General features: G+C 37.8%; 1 protein-coding gene across 2 annotated transcripts; it reads left to right on the top strand.

The window, feature by feature from the left end:
• The first annotated feature begins 896 nt into the window (after window positions 1–896).
• On the top strand, window positions 897–18,684 carry PRDX4 (peroxiredoxin 4). Of its 2 annotated transcripts, XM_044234915.1 has the most exons (8): window positions 897–1,234; window positions 4,823–4,940; window positions 7,910–8,026; window positions 10,304–10,426; window positions 12,654–12,784; window positions 13,778–13,812; window positions 17,692–17,738; window positions 18,572–18,684. In XM_044234915.1, exons 1-8 carry the CDS (start codon window positions 991–993, stop codon window positions 18,573–18,575), a joined length of 819 nt encoding a protein of 272 aa, XP_044090850.1. In that variant the 5' UTR covers window positions 897–990; the 3' UTR covers window positions 18,576–18,684. The 2 variants fall into 2 exon arrangements, with proteins under 2 accessions (XP_044090850.1, XP_044090849.1); XM_044234914.1 differs by lacking the exon at window positions 17,692–17,738.
• The last annotated feature ends 1,397 nt before the right edge of the window (window positions 18,685–20,081 follow it).

The following is a 20,081-nucleotide window of genomic DNA, read 5'->3' as shown; positions in this document are numbered from 1 at the left end:
TGTCACAGGAGCAAGGATATAATACGCAAAAGCCACTAGAAGCTAAGGCAGGCTGTTGAGAACACTGGGTGCCATTTATAAAATCAACTTCTTAGTATGGCAAATGCTCAGAGTGCCAGGCGCCGCGGGGGGAAAAAGATGAATTACGCAGCGATTTCAACCCCAGGGAGCTGACAGTCTAATGGAGGAAACAGGATGAATTTTGCGGGGTTCAGAAAGAAATGCTCACAGGAAGCTAGAAGGAATCCTGGGGAGCGTAAGGGCTGCTGAAGGCTCCCATAATGTGAAGGGGTAATCATCAGAAGATGGAGAAACGCTGTGTTGGGAGAAAGTCTGGTTTTCTGGCAACTTCTCAAGCTTTAAGTTAAAGAAAAAAAAAAAAAAAACCTTTGAGACAGGCTTCAGTCACCAAACCGTCTGTTTGCTCTTGGCTGCTTGAGAAGAGTAAATGGCTAGACCTTTCTTCTCCCAAGTTTTCCGGGGACTTAAAAGGGCTATAGCTTGAGCAAGTAGTCCCGGCACTTTTCACACATGCCGCTTTGAGGAAAAACTGAGAGAAGTACAAAAATTCAAGCAGCTAGGTCAGTTTCACTTCGGGGCTGACGTGCGGTGGTGAGGCTTTGTGGAAGAGATAGGCGTAGAAGGATACCTCAAACTAGGGCGGGTGGGGGCGCTTCTGACCACTCGCGCAAAGCCACTGAGCAGCTTCCGCTCCCAGAGTTGGGCTAAACTCCGCGGCCCTGGTCCGCCCAGGGCGCAGGCGCAAAGTCCGGCCGCGGGCGAGCAGGCGGGGCTGCAGCCCACGTGGCGGGGAAAGGGGGAGGAGGGTGGAGCCGGGAACGAGGCGGGGGCCGGGGCGGGGTGGGGGCGGAGTAGGTCTCGCGAGGCCGCGCCCAGGCTCACGCGGGCATCGGGCGCGCGGTTGTAGCTCCCTGACGGCGGGAGAAGTCGCGCTCGCGACAAGGGACTTGTGTTTGCAGTCGCGTGGTCATGGAGGCGCCGCTGCAGCCGCTAGCCGCGACGACTCCGGCCTGTGGCCGGAGCCGAAGGCTGCTGCTGCTGCCGCTGCTGCTCTTCTTGCTGCCCGCCGGAGCTCAGCGAGGCTGGGAGGCAGAAGAGAGGCCCCGAACCCGCGAAGAGGAGTGCCACTTCTACGCGGGTGGACAAGTGTACCCAGGGGAGGCGTCCCGGGTTTCAGTCGGCGACCACTCCCTGCACCTCAGCAAAGCCAAGAGTAGGTGGTGCCCCGCCAAGAGGGAGGGTGGGGGCTGGCAGAGGGAGGCGGGAGGTGGCGAGGGCGGGAGACACGTGTACCCTGGTAGTACCTGGGGGCCTGGCTTGGGCGGCACCCTGTGGGCGGCCTTAGGCCCTTGGCCCGGCCTGCCTGGGGGTGGGGGTAGGGAGATAGAGAGGGGTTCCAGCTGTGAAGAAAAGGATGGGTTCCACGAATCCGATTTTGGAAGAAGTAGTGGTTACCGCAAAACCGCAGATGAGGGTAAGAGGGTGGCCCCGGCCCCGAGTTTGTAAGCACCAGGATGTTGTGCAAACTGAAACACTTCCTCAGATATCAAAAAGTACCTGCAGCACATCGCCTCTATTTTCAAGTACAATTACAGGGAAGAATACATTGAAAAAGTTGAATAATGTTTCACAGAAAGTTGAATTAAACAGGAAAGTGGCTAACCAAAATGCTCCGGAGGGCAAACCTTTCATTTTTCTTTCTTTTGTTGTTGCTTCTGATAAAGGCTATTAGAAGCCACCTTCCCCAAAATCTGTATAGTTAATGGGTATTCTTTGTGTTTCTCAAAAATGAAGAACTTCTTACAGGGTGTACTTGCGATGCTCCTTGTAAGAAAATGGGGGGGAGGGGGAGAGGTTAGAAGTCATGCATTTGGGTTGATGATAAACCTTGTGGCAAATTTTACTCCTGCCAATTTGGCCTTTGGTTATTTGCATTTCTGTCCAGTGTACACAGCTAATGGCCACTTTCAGGAAGGACACGTTGGACTAGATACTGAGAAAGTTGTGGCCTCCTGCATCTGGATGTTAAGATTGGCCAAAAAGAAGTGGCCAGGGACCAAAGGATAACCATTACCACTTTGCTTACTTTTAAATAATCAGCTTTTCCTATGGATCATTTTGCATTCTATAGATACATATTTGGTTCAATTGCAGCATGTTCCCTGTTTGTATTCAGTAACAAAAGTAATACCTCAAAATTATGAATCCCCAGTGTTAAACAGGATGTTGTTATAACTTAGGATGGAATGGGAGTGATAAATGAGAAAAACTGTTTTGCCTCCTTACACTTTGGCAGTTCTTTCCTACTGAAAGTTAACTGGAAGTTACTCTTGGATTTTTGTTTTTAAAGAGCCAGTCTTGCACTTTTAAAATCATAGTATTTCCAAGTCCCGTTGCTTTTCCTTGACTTGGGAAGATATTTTGAAATATGGCAGCCAGTTAAGTATTTACTGGCATGACATAAATATCCCATAAGAAACAATTTCCATCCAAGTCTGCTCATGGAAGCAAAAAAAAGTAATAATAGATAGATTTCCCTTAACCAGCAAACATTTTCAAAGTTTAGATATCTGCTGCATTTCTGTGTCACATGTAGGCTTATCTAGAATTAAAGATATGAGGACTTTTATTCATAAAATGGAATATTACAGAACCATTAAATTTTAAACAAATTTTAGTAACATGAATAACTGTTCATGATTTACTCTTTCCCCCCCTTTTTTTCAGTTTTAATTCCAGTGTAGTTAACAAACAGTGTTGCATTAGTTTCAGGCATACAATACAGCGATTTAACAGTTCCATATATTACTCAGTTCTCATTACTGTTCCCTTTTTAAAAATGGGTGCAACATGATCCAAATTTCTGTGTTTAAGAAAGAATGAAAGGAAAGACCTCAAAATGTTAACAGTAGTTATATTGATGGGAGGGGCAGATACGGGAAGAAGGGATTTAAACATTCTTCTTTATTGCTCTGCATTTGCCAGAATCTTTGTTAACTCTGCTATTTATATTTGGGACAGTTGTTATTTTTTAACAGATGCAAGGGGTTACTTTATAGATCTTAGTAAAGTAATTGCAGTCTTTTTACCTTATAATTGATGAGGTTTTTTTCTTTGAATAACACTTTCAGTATTTGCAGGTAACATAAATCTATATATAGAAAACCCTAAAGATGCCATCAAAAAACTATTAGAACACTGCAGTTCTTAAGTCAAAAACCCCAAATTTCCAAAATCACAATTTTCAGAAAAAAAATTGTTTTTCAGAGTTGGTATTTCCTATATGCTAAAATCACTAAGGAGTGCCATTTTAACAGATCATTACAATTATAACCTCACACTTGAGTAGCATTTTCAGTAATGTATATAAAGCGTATATAGTTCAGTTCCCCTCTGTCCAATTCTCCCTCATGGCCTTTACCTAATTAGATCAGAATATTTATAAGAGGCAGGCTGCTGGCTCAAGATACATAATCATGTGTTATATATTAGCTTCACAGAAAAAATTCATCTTAACTTTGTCTTTATTCTCACAATGGTCAAAAATGCTAGCTGTTGTAAACCTTACTTTCTAGGAACCTTAAATTTGGAATTGGGTGTTGGCTTCAATATATGTAGACTCTGAAAGTTAAGTGCTATGTGAACGTGTTAACGGAAGATCAAGCTACATTATAATGAAAGCATGTTGGCTAGAATTACAGCATGCCCATACAAGAGAGCAGCATGAACCATTCAGTTTCCATCAGGTCACTTGAAACCTGTTCAAAGGGGTCTCCTCTTTCAGAGCCCTCGGGAAAATAATCCCATGGTCTGGGATTTTAAACTTCTCACCTGACATTTGCAGATTGCCTACTCCTTGAGCAGGTCTTCTGTGTGAATGTGAGAAACTGGACAAACATTTAAATGAGTACATCTAAAAGACTGTCATTAGAAAGAGGAAGGAAAATCTTAATTATTTGAACTGTAGGAAGTTCATTAACTTGGAGGGGCTGTAGTGACGTATCCAGTAGGATTTAGTGCAAGGATGGAATGTAGAGGGGTCTGTGAGCATGCATAGAAAAACAAAATCTTTATTTTCACTAATCTACAACTGAAATTTAGAATTTCCTTCCATTATGAACATCAGCAACAAATCACACTAGCTTCAGCAGTACTTGATTATACATATTGCCAAGAGAATCACAGATATTTTTATGCCACGTAATTGCAGGTATCCTGCAACAAAATTTACACTCATCACTGTCATGGACAGTTACTAGACCACTGCTAGATCTTGCAGTTTTAAAGATTTTATGTATTTATTTGAGAAAGATGGTAAGAGCACGCACGCACTCACGTGCTTGCCTGCAGGGTCAGAGGAAGAGGGACAAGCAGACTCACTCAGGACGAAGCATGAGAGAAGTGAGTGGGGCTTCACCAGGGCTCCGTCTCACACCCTCAAGCCCAGAGATCATGACCTCAGCCAAAATCAACAATCAGCTGCTCAACTTAGTAACCCAGGCACTTCATAGATCTTGAAGTCTGAAAGTGTTAATAAAAGGGCAAAGGTATTACTATTATCACCAGGTTTTTTTCTATTACTTTGATAATTACATTTTAATATACTTGGCTCCCTTTGTATTTCTATATATTTTGTTTTATGCATTCAGTAACACTATCCATAGAAAAAGTCCCTAAGTTTCACCAGATTGCTGAAGAGATGCAAAGGTGTAGAATCCTTAATTTTTAGTGATTTCCTGAAGATGTCTTTCTGTCATCCAATTTTCTCAGTTGTAGAACATCACATATTTCTCTTTCTTAGTTTCCAAGCCAGCACCTTATTGGGAAGGAACAGCTGTGATAAATGGAGAATTCAAGGAGCTCAAGTTGACTGATTACCGTGGGAAATACCTGGTTTTTTTCTTCTACCCACTTGATTTGTGAGTAATACATGTACAGGTCCTAAAACGTCGACAGTCATTATCAATCATTATTCAAGAACATCAAGTACAAATTATTTTATTTAGTTCTTGGTTCCTAAAAGACAAGCTGATACGAATTTTTTCAAGAAGGTAACATCTACCATATATTTCAGAACCAAAACCCATTGTCCCCAATGCCTTATACTTAAATCTACGTAATCGTTTTGTAATGTCATCATCAAAGAAAGGAAGGCTACAATTATATTAAGCTATACCTGCTAAGGCAAGACAATGGATATTTTAGAAAGCACTTAATAGCAAGACTTAGGCCACAAATCTATTTCTCTCTCTTAACTAGAAAATTAGCTCTTTACACTTTTATTATTTGCTGCATCTATTGCTTTTCTTTGGTTTGAACATTTTCCTGAAAATACCGCATATGCTTAAGAAATAATGCCTATTTATATAAATTATGCTTGTTGGGGGGAATTTTCCCTTTAACTCAGATAGCACTTCAGATAAAAAGTTGACTCAAATAAATACTCTTGCAGCTTTAGTTTTTTCGAGGATATAGTTTTATCCGGAGTGTTCTTCAAATTCCATGGAGGTGAAAAGATAACAAAAAGAGACTTATCCTGACTTTTATTTATTTTCTATTTGAATATATTTTTTGGCTATAAAAAAGAGAACTTTCTTCTATTTTGCCACTGTATATTAAGGTCTTTTTTCCATTAGGACTGTCCTAGAACTGTGTAAATAAAACCTTAAACTTACAGAAGAGTATACTTAAGCTCATCTCTATAGATTGTCTCAGGGCCAGAGGTGAGCAAACTTTTTCTATACAGGGCCACATAGTAAATATTTTTTTGCCTTGTGATCTCTGTTGCAACTATTCAGCTTTGCCACTGTAGCACAAAAACAGCCAGAGACTATACACAAATGAATGAGTATTGTTTTCTATTGAAAGTTTATTTACAAAAAATAAGATAGGCTGGATTTGGCCTATGGGACTGAAGTTTGCTAACCCCTACTCTCATCCAAATAGGAAAAATTCTCAGAAAAATTAGTTCATTGAGAGTAAACCAAGTCATAAATGTGGATAGTACATAATCTTTTAAATTAGCAAGAACTTCCATCTTTCTAATCCACTTGTACTGTGGCCTGACAAGCTGAAATGTATGATATAACTTAATTTCTAATAGAAACAAGAAGTGCAAATTTTAATATTAAAAAATGATAGGCCTTCTAAATTCATGTTATAAAATCAAAACTTTAACATCTTTTAAATATACAGGATGCTAAACATGAGTTTTGAGATTGGTCTAATATAGCAGACAAATATCCTGTTTCCCCGACTATTACTTTAAACTCCATAATGAATAAGACATATCTAAAGAATGATGTCACCAATGGCCTCCTGGGGCAAGAAGCTAAGATTACTTCTTTGTTTCTCTGAGATGCCAGATTGGGCCTGGTTAGAAAGGAAGAGTTCTGAGGCATTTGCCACCGTCTGCATGTGTGAAAGTAAAAAATGTAACCCTTTAGTTTTTTTTTTTAACAGATTTTATTTATTTATTTGACAGACAGAGATCACAAGTAGGCAGAGAGGCAGGCAGAGAGAGAGGAGGAAGCAGACTCCCTGCAGAGCAGAGAGCCTGAATCAGGGCTCAATCCCAGGACCCTGGGACTATGACCTGAGCCAAAGGCAGAGGCTTTAACCCACTGAGCCACCCAGGCGCCCACCCTTTAGTGTTCTACTAGAACTTTTTTTCTGTCTTCACTAAGAAGTTGGATAAATATGTCTCTAACTAGCATTTGTTGGAATAATAGGAAGGCACGCAGGGGCCAACCATTCCTACCTTGGGAAAACTATTGAAAATACATATTGTAGCCCAGGTTTCCAGGGATATAATCTAAGATTAGAACTGTCTGCGTGCATGTGGCAGTCCTACATTTGAACCACTGAAACCTTCAAAAAGCCTGTATTGGGCTGCAAGAGGAATTTGTCCCCTAAGTCTGTGTTCTTCTGACTTTCTTGACCATGACCTGTACACAGTACAAAACCACTTTTTATTGCCACTCAATATACATACAGGGTATCATTCAGTCTGTAAGCACCAGTACAGCCATGATCATTAAAATCCTGAAACACTTCCATACGAAATAGTAAATAGCCAATTTCCCAACCTCCTCCCCAAGTTGCCCCTCTCACCTGGTCCTTTTCAGAAACCTCCAGAGGTAAAGCCAACTTCGAGTTAAGATTGTTCAATATTTTTAGTATCACTCCTGAACACAAACACACATAGATATGCATGTGTATGTACACATATGTTTCATGTCTTAACCTTCCTGTATATAAAGTATTCTTGTATTTTTTACTCCACTTGTTTAAAACATTTGTTAGAATTCCATAAAGCGGCTTAAGGAGTCCCTGTGATGGTTCAGAAAATACCACCCTAAGGTAATATTCTCTAAACATGCCCTTCTGACAACAGGACTGGGAGACAAGGTAGAAGAGGACCTTATCAAGAAAGGGAAGGAGGATGGAAGAGCATTTTCTTATCTCTGAAATAAAGATCAGTGCATCTAGCTCATAGGGGTGGTATAGAAATATAAAAAAGGAGTGGTATGATGGAAGATTTGTGTAGATCCTTTGGAAGCTGTAAAGCACTATATAAATATAAAGCATTGTTATATAATGGAGAAGGGAACATTGGTTGACCACGGATCCATTAAGTTATAAAAATAAACATTTATTGAGATGTAATTGTGAACTCTGTAATATACATTTTTAATTAAATTATATTTGATCAAATCGTCTAGACAGCTACATCGTGACAATACTCATATATATAATTGTTCTTAATATGCATTTTTATATATGCATATTATATAGGTGTTATAAAGGTGTTTGTAAAAACTAAGTCATTTGAAACTTCAAGCATATGCATATTTTGAGAATACTAAAATTTTTTTTTAACTTTCAGCACTTTCGTGTGTCCAACTGAAATCATCGCCTTTGGTGACAGGATTGAAGAATTCAGATCTATAAATGCTGAAGTGGTAGCATGCTCTGTGGATTCACAGTTTACCCACTTGGCCTGGTCTGTATCTTTACACTTAAGCATTTATAGGAAAAAGAATGGATTCACTTTTTGATTATAAGCAAACAACTCTCATTGTGATAGGAATATAGGGGTTTTTTAAGTTTTATTTTAAGTAGGCTTCACACCCAATGTGAGGCTTGAACTCTTGACCCTAAGATTAAGACTTGTGTGCTCTACCAACTGAGCCAATCTGGCGCTTTAGAATGTAGTTATCAGACAGTTGGGAAGAGATATATCTGAGAGCTACCAGTTCAATGAAGTTATGGCAAAAATGCTTAAGGATTTTTATAGGACATTTCTAACTTGGGAAAAAGCTCATTGCAAGAGACATAATAGCCATAACAAACACCACTGAGTTGTCGATGTTTCCAGTGGTGTTGATACATGTATGTATGATTACTTCATTATGATAAATTGGGTAGCCTTAATCTGAAGGGAAAAAATTCTTTAAAATTCCATTTCTCTGTTACATAGTTGTCTAGTATTAAGTCAAACTCAAAATAGCTTTTATAATTATTTTTCAAGACACATTGATTTTCTTAATTTCTGAATGTTTTTTAAACTCATTAAACAAGAAAAGATGTTTCACCTGAATAATTGCCAAGAACTGCAAATTAAAATGACAAGAAAAAAATAAAATAAAATAAAATAAAATGACAAGAGACACCATCTTTTCCCTGTCTGATTGGCGAAGATTTCAAATATTGAAAAATTTCATCCAGTGATGACAAAGGTCTGAAGAAATGGTCTTCTCACACATACAGTTGGTTAAGCATTCTGAAGAGCAGTATGTTTCAAAATCTTAAATGTGTGTGTTGATGTGAATTTTTCATGTCCACAATTCTGTGCATAAGATTTTATGCACAGGGGCGCCTGGGTGGCTCAGTGGGTTAAGCCGCTGCCTTCGGCTTAGGTCATGATCCCAGGGTCCTGGGATCGAGTCCCGCATCTGGCTCTCTGCTGAGCGGAGAGCCTGCTTTCCTCTCTCTCTCTCTCTCTCTCTGCCTGTCTCTCTGCCTACTTGTGATCTCTCTCTGTCAAATAAATAAATAAAATCTTTAAAAATAAAAAAATAAATAAATAAAAAATAAAAAAAAAGATTTTATGCACAATAAAGATGGTTTAGAATTATCTTAGTTTTACAATATTCATTTCATTAAAATAACAAATTCAAAACTACTTAATCCATTTACAATTATATATATATATAAACAATTTTAACTGGTAAGGATCTACAATTTATGTTCTCTTAAGTAATTAATTTTCTCAAGTATTTTTAAATGCAGTTATATATTTATTTGATTTCCTTTAACTATCTCAATTTTCAGATAAAACTTCCAAGAACTTAAGTAATTCTTGCAAATCTAATAGACAAATATGGCATGCCTTAAGTCCTTTAAAAATATTTCCTTATTATTTATAAACTAAATAAAATTTCACATTATACATTTTAAATTAGAATCACAAAGTGAAAACAATGAGTTAATTTGCTTTGTTACTTCTATGAGTAATTCTAAATCTTTGTAGGATTACAACATAAATCCACTAGGGAAAAAGTTATATCCTCTCAAGAAGTTTGGGGAGATACATTCTGAGCTGGACGGGTTACATATCAACCAGAGATTTCTACTTGGATATCAGAACTGGGGCTGCAGACATCTGGAGCAGTATTTCCTTGTTTGCTAGCTGCTCTGTCCCACTAGGACACCCACATTCCCTGGTTTCAAGTAAAAATGCTTCAATCTGAAGACCGATGTGTCTGAGATTATACCTAACTTCCTTCCCTGCTTCAAGTGGACTTTGCATTCCTTTGTCTCAGAATATTAAAGTATCATCCAGTTGTATTCTATCTCTCAAGCTTGGTCTTGTGATCACAACTCTATGTTTATGACAGTGCATATCCTTTGATCCATCAGTTCTTCTAGGAATTAATCAAATAAGTATGCAAAGTTGAGAATACATCGATGTTTCCAGTGGTGTTGATAAAAGCAAAAGAAAAATGGAAATAGTTTAAATGTCTAGCAATAGAGGTTGGCAAAATACAGCATGTAAATACTTTAAAAATGTGATAAGTATCTCCATATTTATTTAAAGGAAATGAATATACAAAGTCTGGAGTAAAGGGGAAAAATAAAATATGTATTAGCTTGTTTTTTGTTAGAGAAAGAATGTGTGTGTTTTGTGTTCATTCATATGTGTGTGACGGAGACTAATAGTGCTGTTTGGATCCATACATTTACTTCTTTCTGAGTGGTAATGTTTTGTGTGTTACAGGATTAATACCCCTCGCAGACAAGGAGGACTCGGGCCAATAAGGATTCCACTTCTTTCAGATCTGACCCATCAAATCTCAAAGGACTATGGTGTTTATCTGGAGGACTCAGGCCATACCCTTAGGTACCTTCCACAGGTTTTATATTATGACAAATCCAAATATTATTTGTAATCCTCCCTGAAATGGAGTTAAAAGATACAAGGTTTGATCAAGAAGAATTATTTGCTCTATTTGCATAAATGTAGATACTGTTTAAAATAATTGGTGAGTGCTCTACTAAAATTAAGTGAGTATTGGAATCTGTTAAAGCTGGAAGATTATTTAGAGGTCTTTGACCAACCCTGTCATTTTACAGATAAACAGATTCATAGAATTCCATGAATTTAGCCAAAGTTATATAATCAGTTAATGGCAGAGCCCACACTTGAACCCAGTACCCAAATTCCTTGCCTGTTTCTTTTTCCTCTTTTCTAAAATGACTCCAATAATGGTTTTTCTAAATACAGATATCCTAGTATTTAGCAAACTTGTGCCTTGGGGATTGGGACAAATTAAGGAAGTGCCATTAGAAGTCTTTAATAAAAGGAAAACTTTAACTTAAAAGAATCATAATTTTGTTATAATTATATTATCAATTTGCTTTACAGTGCTAATTGTTTCTTTTTTAGAATGTTTTATGTGAAGGTCCAGTATTTTATAATCCTATGTTTTTTAATAACAGCTTTATTGAGATATAATTCACATACAACTTACCCATTTAAACCATACAATTCAGTGGGTTCTAGTATAGCCTGAGAATTGTGTAGCCATCACCACAATCAGTCTTAGAGTATTTTCATTACTCTAAAAAGAAACCCCATACCCATAGCAGTTACTCTTCCTCCTACAATCGCCATACCCTTGCCCTGGGCAACCAACTTATCTACTTCATGTCTCTCTGGTTGCCTATTCTGGACATTTCATTTAAATGGAATCCTACAATATATGCTTTTTTATGATGAACCTTTTCACTTAGCATAATGTTTTCAAGGTTCATTCATATTGTATCAGGTGTCACTACCAATAGTTTCTTTTTTTTTGTACTTGCTAACTCTTTAATCTTTTCTCCTTTCATAGAGTTTATGACTTACGTTAATTACCAAAGAGTAAATATGCCACTATAAAAACTGAAGCTATTTTACAGTTTTTAATTATTTGAGCATTAACCAAGTAAAACCAGGTAACCCCGAGGTCATGACCTGAGCTGAAATCAAAGGTCAGCTGTTTAACCACCTGAGGCACCCAGGCACCCAAGGCATATTTGTTTTTGTTTGGTATGTGATGGTATGATGTGTGTTACCAAAGTAAGTTCAAATTGTCACAACAGACTCACTTACTTGAGAACAGACTTCATCACCATTAACAACCATTTTCTACTGTAAAAGTAGCTACATGAAAGAACACCCATAGGAATAATAGTTAACAGTTTTGCCTGAGTTTGGCCACGTTGACCTAGTCCAAGGAGAGGGAGCGCTAGTTAGTTCAGACATCATGGTGCTCATTAAAAAAATATATTGTAAGATAAGCAGGAATATTTTAGTAATGTTTAATATGACTATAAAACAAAATTTCATGTAATAGATAAGTAATTCCATGTATCTCTATTAAAAATAGATCTCATTATTATGTATAATACTTGTACTCAAGCAATTAGCCCTAGTCCCTGAAATCTTTTTCTAAACCAAGTATTGGGTTGAAATCCATATTGACTGAAATAAAGATGGTAAAGTCCTTTGGAAATTTTCATTTTTCTCTGGTCTGCTTTAACTCTTGCAATGCCATTCCATCTCAATAGCAGGTCTTTTCGATTAAACTATTCCATTATTCCCTAGGCCAAAAAAGTGAATCACACATACACATATTTAGAGGGAAAGGTAACTTTGCTTATATTGAGAATTTTGCCTTTTCCACCTCTGGAAAAGGAAATACAAAGAGTTCTAAACAGCCAGTGAGAAGACAGATCACTCCTTCACCCAGAGGAAGACTTTACTATGTAGATTCATAATTCAATAATAGTGCAGTAAAATCCCAAACCTAGTCCTCATAAAGATTTAAATAGAAATATAACAGTACATTGCTTACACAAAAACAAATTTTTAAAGCTACCATTTGACAATGATATTCCCAAATTATACAGCAGATAAGCATGGGTATGTTTGCATATGTGTGTATACCAGTCAAGCAGGTAGGTAGTGTGTTGTTGTTTCTGTGGAACATCCTTCTGTGTGGATGGCACAGGGATCAGGTTAACGAATGTTTGTCTTAATTGAGATGAAATGACTTCAACTGTACCACTCTTGTATTTTACAGGGGTCTCTTCATTATCGATGACAAAGGAATCCTAAGGCAGATTACTCTGAATGACCTTCCTGTCGGTAGATCAGTGGATGAGACACTGCGTTTGGTTCAAGCATTCCAGTATACTGACAAACATGGAGAAGGTACCCTTTCCTTCTAAGCATCTTAGCCTTTTGATTTTTTTCATTTGAGAGATGATTGCATGATTAATTTGGGTTCTTAGTCAAAAAGTAATTTGGGTGGTTCCAAAGTCCTCTAATTATTTTCAGACTATTACCTGATCTTCTTAGCAGAACCAGTTATTACTTAAAGTGCTTTTAACAAAGTATCACTAATATATTCTACTTACAGAATAAGATGCAAAAATAGTCATTATTTGCACAGTCCACAGAGAAAAGTTTCTGCTACTCTGGTTTTTGAAATTGTGTTTCTGTAAACTTAAAATGTGCCAGTCTGGCAATATTTAGTCATGCAGGTTTTATTTGCATATGTACATTATTTGACTTAGCTTTTTCCCTCAAAGCTGTTCCTTATCACACTAGTAATCTATCAGTTCATCCTTTCACTCCAGCTTCTTTCAGTAGCTAAATGGAAAAGGTCAGATTTTGCTAAAACAGAACATATATATTTCTTTCAAAAGTATAACTCAGTGCCTGAGTAAGGGTTCATTCTAAATAAAAGGGAAACGCCACTCTCCTAGCAATTTTAAACTCTTACTTGACAGACAGCAAACTGTGGCGTCAGTACACAGTACTGCAGAAATCAGAAGATACGCTTATACTGGAAGTTTACATTAAACTCAGAGAAGTTTTTGCCATGCCCTGACCTGTCAATTCACCAGATTCCCGAACCTTCCAACTTTATTAGGCGGACACTCAACTTGGTTTCTTCTATTGTAAATGTAACTAAATGTAATTGGCAACCATTGACATAGGTTAGCTGCCTGCTGATGAACTCCATGACTGGAATTCTTGGTGCAAGCAGGCAACTGAACAGTAGTCAAGTGTTCAGTGACCTAGAAATGTTCTCATTGTTATAGGCTCTTTTCAGTTTCATTCTGGAAAAAGAAAAACCAAGAGTTGCTAAAGAGAACTGAAATCTGTTTTTAAACTTTTTGCCAATTTTGTTCCTTTCAGTCTGTCCTGCTGGTTGGAAACCTGGTAGTGAAACCGTAAGTCAAACTGATTTTTCTGTCAACGGGATAGCTGGGGCCAAAAATTGCCAACCTTAGAATAATCTTTCTTTGTAATAGAACCTTGATTTTGTAAAGGAAGTGAACATACTACAGAAATCATAAGAGTACAGGCATTCTTTGCACCGTAGACAGGGTAGCTGAAACTGGAGAAAGCAGAATATGAGACTTAATGCTGTGAATTTTAAAACCAAGTATTAAGAGAGAGATACCATTTAAAAAAAACAGAGAAACAGTGGAGACCTGATAAAATTAAGTCAGAAGTCTTAGGGATCATGTATGGAATTCCTTCCTATATTGTGGGCCAAAAAAACTCACAAGCAAACCTTTCTGTATGTAGTAAACTTTTGAGAAAATCTGGCTTAATTAACATTGAGGCTAAGTGATTCTCTCCTTTATTGCTTGAAGGAAGATTGAAACAGGTATATCCTTTCATTTAGGGAAGCTGTATAATTTATAGCCAATCCCTGAAGTAGTCTCTGGCCAAAATACAATTCAGAAACTTGCTTGAACCTTTTTTTAAATAACATGTTTATATTCTAAAAATCAACAGTTCTATACAAACTGTAGTTAGGAAACTGACAAATATTAGAGCATTGGAGGAAGAAATCATTATCTTACGATAAAAGAAAAATACAGATTCCCAAGACTTTCTTCTTTAGCAAATCAACAAAAAATACCATTAATCATAGACAATGAGAGGTAGAAATTCACTCTGTAACCTAACTCAGATTGGGGATTGGGTAAAGTAACATTTCACTGATTCTGAACCAGTTTTTGAAGAGTTTGCAAAACAGCTTTGTCTTTGTGGATCAGAGTTAAGTTACAGTACAAATTAATTTACTTCTACATAGATCTGATAGATCTCAAAGATAGATATGAAGGTAGACATTAAAGGTGCTTTAAGCCCTAAGTACTTTAAATTTACACATGAATCATTAGGTTAGCCTATAGCTATTGACTGTGAGGCTTCCAGATAGAAATAGGAATGAGAAGCTGCAGGCATCGCCTGAGAAGCCTTAGAAGGCATTTCTGGATGGGTCTTCAAAGTCGGGGGATGTTCCCCCAGAGCTGTAGCAAAACCAACAAAGAGTGGTGAATAACCTCACATCAGTCACATGCTTGTACTGAAAGAAGAGCCAGAGCTTCCAAGAGGTACAAAGTGACTACAAAGGTATTAGAGGATGAATGTTTTACATTTCAGAAAACATATTGACTATCCATTTGATTAACTTTTAGAGGGGCCACAAATCCCTTTGAGAATCTGGTTAAAAAAACCATGAATTCTCCCACCCAAAAAAATTCACATATGTAATTACATACTGTGTTTGGGCATTCCTTTTCTTGTTGTCAGCTTTATTGAGGTATAAATAGATAAACAGAATTAAAGATACTTAAACTAAACAGCGTGATGATTTGATCTATTGTGAAATAATTACCACAGTCAAATTAATTAACAAATCCATCACCTCACACAGTTACATTCTTTTGTGTGTGGTGAGAACACTTAAGATCTACTCTTTTAGCAAATTTCAAGTACACAAAACCGTATTATTAACTATAGTCACTGTGCTGTACATGATATGCTCAGAACTTACTCATCTTAAAACTGAAGGCTTGTACCCTTCGACTGGCATCTCCCCATTTCCCCCACCCCCAGCCCACAATTCTGCTGTTGCTGTGGGCATACTTGCAACAAACATTTCTTGACCACCTGCTGTATGGCAACTATTCAAACTCTTACAATAGGAAGATGGTATTTATTAGTGAATACCACAGCCAAGGTCCCTACCATCAGAGTTACATTCTAATTCTAATTTTAGATTGTGGCAAATGGTTTTAGAAACAGGTTGATGAGAATTGATGGGATAGTGCCTGGGGTGAAGGATTAAGTGGTCAGAAAAGACTTTTAAGATGACATTTAAGTTGAAACATAAGTGAAGAGGGAACAAGTCAAGCATAGAGCAGTGCAGAAAGAAAAGCAAGGGCAGGGTCCTAAGGCCAGAAACCAACTTAGCATGTTCAAGAAACATCAAGAGGGCCCATGTGGCAGGAATAGAGCGAGCTATGAGAAAGGGAATAGGGACACCAGTGTCACGTGGCATGGAGAATGGGAATACAGTGAAGTAACGGAAATGCGAAGTCTTTGGTGACTATGGTGAGGGCAGCAGCTAGTTTGGAGGAGTTTGAAAATAGATCTGCCTCACTTCTGTCCTGTATATTGCACAGGCCTCCTGATTTGTTGCCCTGACCCCAGCTTCTCTCCTCTCCACCGCATGCCACTCTCCAAGCCAGGACCGTTTAGCAGCCCTCCAGTACTCACGTGACAAAAGCCAGATCCCTGGCACCGCTTTCAACCCTTTGCACTGTTTGTATCTACCAATCTCTCCTAGGTCATCTTCCCTACAATTTACACACGCACGCACACTGTGTTCCCTCCAAGTCCAATTTACACACGCACACACACTGTGTTCCCTCCACGTCCCTTGACTCACTTCTCCCCAAAATAAGTCCTGCTTTTTCACAGATGTGTGCCTTTACTTGGGTTTTTAGCCTGGAATATCTTCCCCTTTCTCTAAATTTCTACTCATCTTTCAAGACTAACTTAAATGTCACCTCCACTCTGAGGCCTTCCTTGATGCCATCTCAGCCTCCATTTAGGCATAGCCTGTGTCATACATGATCATATTGTGCATTGCATCGGAAACTTGTGTACACACACGTCTTCCCCACATGGTTGGACAAGTCTCAAAGACAGGGACTTGAGTGTGGTTATTCTTGTACCCCGCCCCACTGCCCAGCACACTGTTGGCACACAGTGCCGTATTAGTCCATAAGTATTTGCAAATTGAATTTCAGTGCAGAGAGATTATAAACTGGCAAAGACAGAATACTCCTTGAAGTGACCCCTGAAAAATTATGTAATATTTATTATATTCTGAAGAAAATGCATAGAGAACTATCATAAACAGTACTGTTTATGTATAGGGCAGATGTACTTTACCTATAACTATCAAATAATGTAGTTAATGTGAGCTCAAATCATATTGGAAATTTTTTAAAAATATAATAGGGCTCTAAGGCTGTGATCCTGTTAAGGAAGGAGCATTTTTTTTCCCCAGAGTGTTGATTCACTAAATAGTGATTGAACGTACTACTCCGTATATGTTAGTATTTTTTTACTTTGTAGTTTGAGATGAAAAGGTTGCATTCTGGACCTCAAAAAAATCCATTTACTGGATAAAGAAGATATAGTATATATACAGTAGACTACTACTCAGCCATAAAAAGAATTAAATCTTACCATCTGCAGCAACCTGGATAGACCCAGAGGGTATCATCCTAAGTGAGATAAGTCAGAGAAAGACAAATACTCTATGATTTCACTTACATATGTATCCTTAAAAAAAAAAACAGAAATAGACTCATAGATACAGAGAGGTATAAATAGATGAACAATATTGCCAAATATTGTTTGCCAAAGGGGATGGGACCAGGGGGATAGACAAAATACATGAAGAGATTTAAGAGGTATAGTCTTCCAGTTATAAAACGAGTAAGTTATGGGGATGAGAAGTACAGCACAGGGAATATAGTCGATAATATTGTATGGTGACCGATGGTAACTGGACTTACTGTGGTGACATTTCATAATGTATACAAATACTGAATCACTATGATATACACCTGAAACTAACACAATATTGTAAGTCAATTATTTTTAAATAAATAAAAATCGATTTGAACACACTGCTGCCTTTCAGGTTATTGTGGCATACCAACATTTCATCAGCAGATAACTTTAAAAATACATTAACATCTGTAGCCATGCTCTCTTAATGTGTTTGACTTAATTAGATCAAACCTGAAGATGTCATGAAAGCCTGGTGGCCAAGAGAAGAGCTGTAAGTAAATTTTGGGATGCTTGAATACAGATGTTAATTTATTAACAAAATTTGCCTTTGGGATAGGTGAGATTAGTAGGTAGGACAAATCCAGTTTTTCCTATATATATGATGTAATTTGGCACACAAAATCGTCTTTATCTTATTTAGTCAAGAGATGGGCAACCAATATCAGACTACTACCGATGTACTTCGGCTTTTAAATAATTTGCAAACATCAATTTGAAGAGCTATGTGCACCCCTGTGTTCAGTGCAGCATTATTTACAACAGCCAAGATATGAAAGCAACCCAAGTGTCCACCAAGAGATGAACGAGTAAAGAAAATGTGGTGCATAAACATGATGGAATATTACTCGGCCATAAAAATGAATGAACTCTTTTTTCATTTGCAACAACATGGATGGTCTAGTGGGTACCATGCTAAGTGAAATAAGTCAGAGAAGGACAAATACTATATGATTTCACTTATGTGTGGTCTCTAAAAACAAAACAAATGAACTAACAAAATCAAACAATATTAAATATAAACACTGGTGGTTGCCAGAGGGAAGGTGGGTTGAGAAAGCACAAAATAGATGAAGGGGATTAAGAGGTACAAAATTCCAGTTATAAATCAATCACAGAGATGGAAAGTATAGCATAAGGAATATAGTCAATATTGTAATAACTTTAGGACAGATGAGAACTAGACCTATTATGGGGATCATAATGTATAAAAATATTGAATCACTATGATATATACCTGAAACTAGTAAGATATTATATGTCAATTTTACTTTTTAAAAAATTAACAATTTTTAAAAATTAATAATTTGCTTTTTTTTTAAACAGATAATTCCAGATCCAGCTGGGAAACTGAAGTATTTCGATAAACTCAACTGAAAAATACTTCCTCAGGTTTCAATGCTTGAAAGTCCTCAATAAAGTTCACCGTTTTAGTACCATACTGTGTTACAATAGTAATTTCTTTTTTCTTTTTTTTGTAATAGTAATTTCTTAAAGAATATAAAACTCCCTAAGGTATTTAGGTATGTTATGCTCAGGTTCATTCCAAAAAGCCAGTTGTTAATGTTTCATTCAGTATTCAGCAACTTTTGATCATCTCTAAATACCTGGCATTTATCAAGTAGCCAAAGACAAATTTTTGCCCTCAAGGAGCTTAGTATTTGATTATTGAGGCAGGTGCTGATAGTGTAGTAAGTAACTGGGGATGGGGGAAAACCTAAAAATAAAAATACATCCCGAGTCACCACTTTCTTATTAACTGGATAATGTAAGTAGCCTATGAATAAAATGGCATTAAATATACTCCTCAGTGCCTTTTATAAATTATCCCTTTAAATAACTTACCTCTGAAAAGTCCACAGGTCCAAAATTATATCCTAAAGATGATCTCAGGTGGCCAATTACAGAAGACAGGAAAAGTAGTGTTTAGAAAGGAGAGTCCCGTATCCTCCTGGAGAGAGTGGGCCCTGGGCCTAACTGGGGTGCAGCTACAGGAGACCTATTCCCAGACCTATTCCCAGAACACCGTGACCTACCATAATCTAGAGCAGGAGCTCTCGGCTGGCAACAGTTTGCCCCCGGGGACATGGTAATGTCTAGAGATATTTTGGGTTGTCACAACTGTGGGTGTGCCACTGGTGTCTGGTGGCCAGGAGTGGTGGTACACATATTACATTGCACGGGGAAGTCCCCACAACAAAGAATTATCTGGCCTAAGATGTCAGTAGTCGTAAGGTTAAGAGACCTTTCTGTAGAGACAGCTGCCAGGTACTTAAGGAAAGGTGGCCAGTGCGGTTTAGGAGCTGCCGGCCGGCAGAACAGACCATGCCCGTGTGGCTGCGTCTTCACAATAATACGTCAAGAGGGAACTTCGAGCTTCTACAAAGTACACTAGGCACTGCCTTTCAGGGCACTGGCACATAGATAACATCTATAATTCCCTGTGTCTTCCTCACATGTGTGCTCTTCTGTTCACTATTTCCCAGCTAAGCCTTACTCGTGTTCTGAACTTTACAATGACAGTGGCAGACTGCTCTGTCAGGGACTGTGGTCTCCAGAAACTCATGCAAGGACTCCTTCCCTAGTCCCATCATTTCTTCTCTGTCCACGGACATCTCTAATCCTACATCCTAAACTTTCCACCTCTCAGTAATCCTTCAGGTTGTATATTTTATTTTCAAATACATTAACCACTATTTTATTATTTAATGATTTTATACCCTAAACCCCTATCTGATAACATGGAACGCATCCTTGTATTTTGTTACCCATGAACTTGATAACAACACTATTTCAATGAAACGTCTTTGAATAGAGTTACTAATATCTGACTGTG

The sequence above is a fragment of the Neovison vison genome, chromosome X (assembly GCF_020171115.1).
Source record: "Neovison vison isolate M4711 chromosome X, ASM_NN_V1, whole genome shotgun sequence".
In the NCBI taxonomy this organism is placed as follows: domain Eukaryota; kingdom Metazoa; phylum Chordata; class Mammalia; order Carnivora; family Mustelidae; genus Neogale; species Neogale vison.
This window is presented reverse-complemented; position numbering and strand designations above follow the sequence as displayed.

Excerpts from the sequence above, each read along its gene's own strand:
- PRDX4 (XM_044234914.1), top strand. The coding sequence starts at position 991 with ATGGAGGCGCCGCTGCAGCCGCTAGCCGCGACGACTCCGGCCTGTGGC. Across the intron at positions 1,235-4,822 it reads GCACCTCAGCAAAGCCAAGA|TTTCCAAGCCAGCACCTTAT; the intron begins GTAGGTGGTGCC and ends TCTCTTTCTTAG. Across the intron at positions 8,027-10,303 it reads CAGTTTACCCACTTGGCCTG|GATTAATACCCCTCGCAGAC; the intron begins GTCTGTATCTTT and ends TGTGTGTTACAG.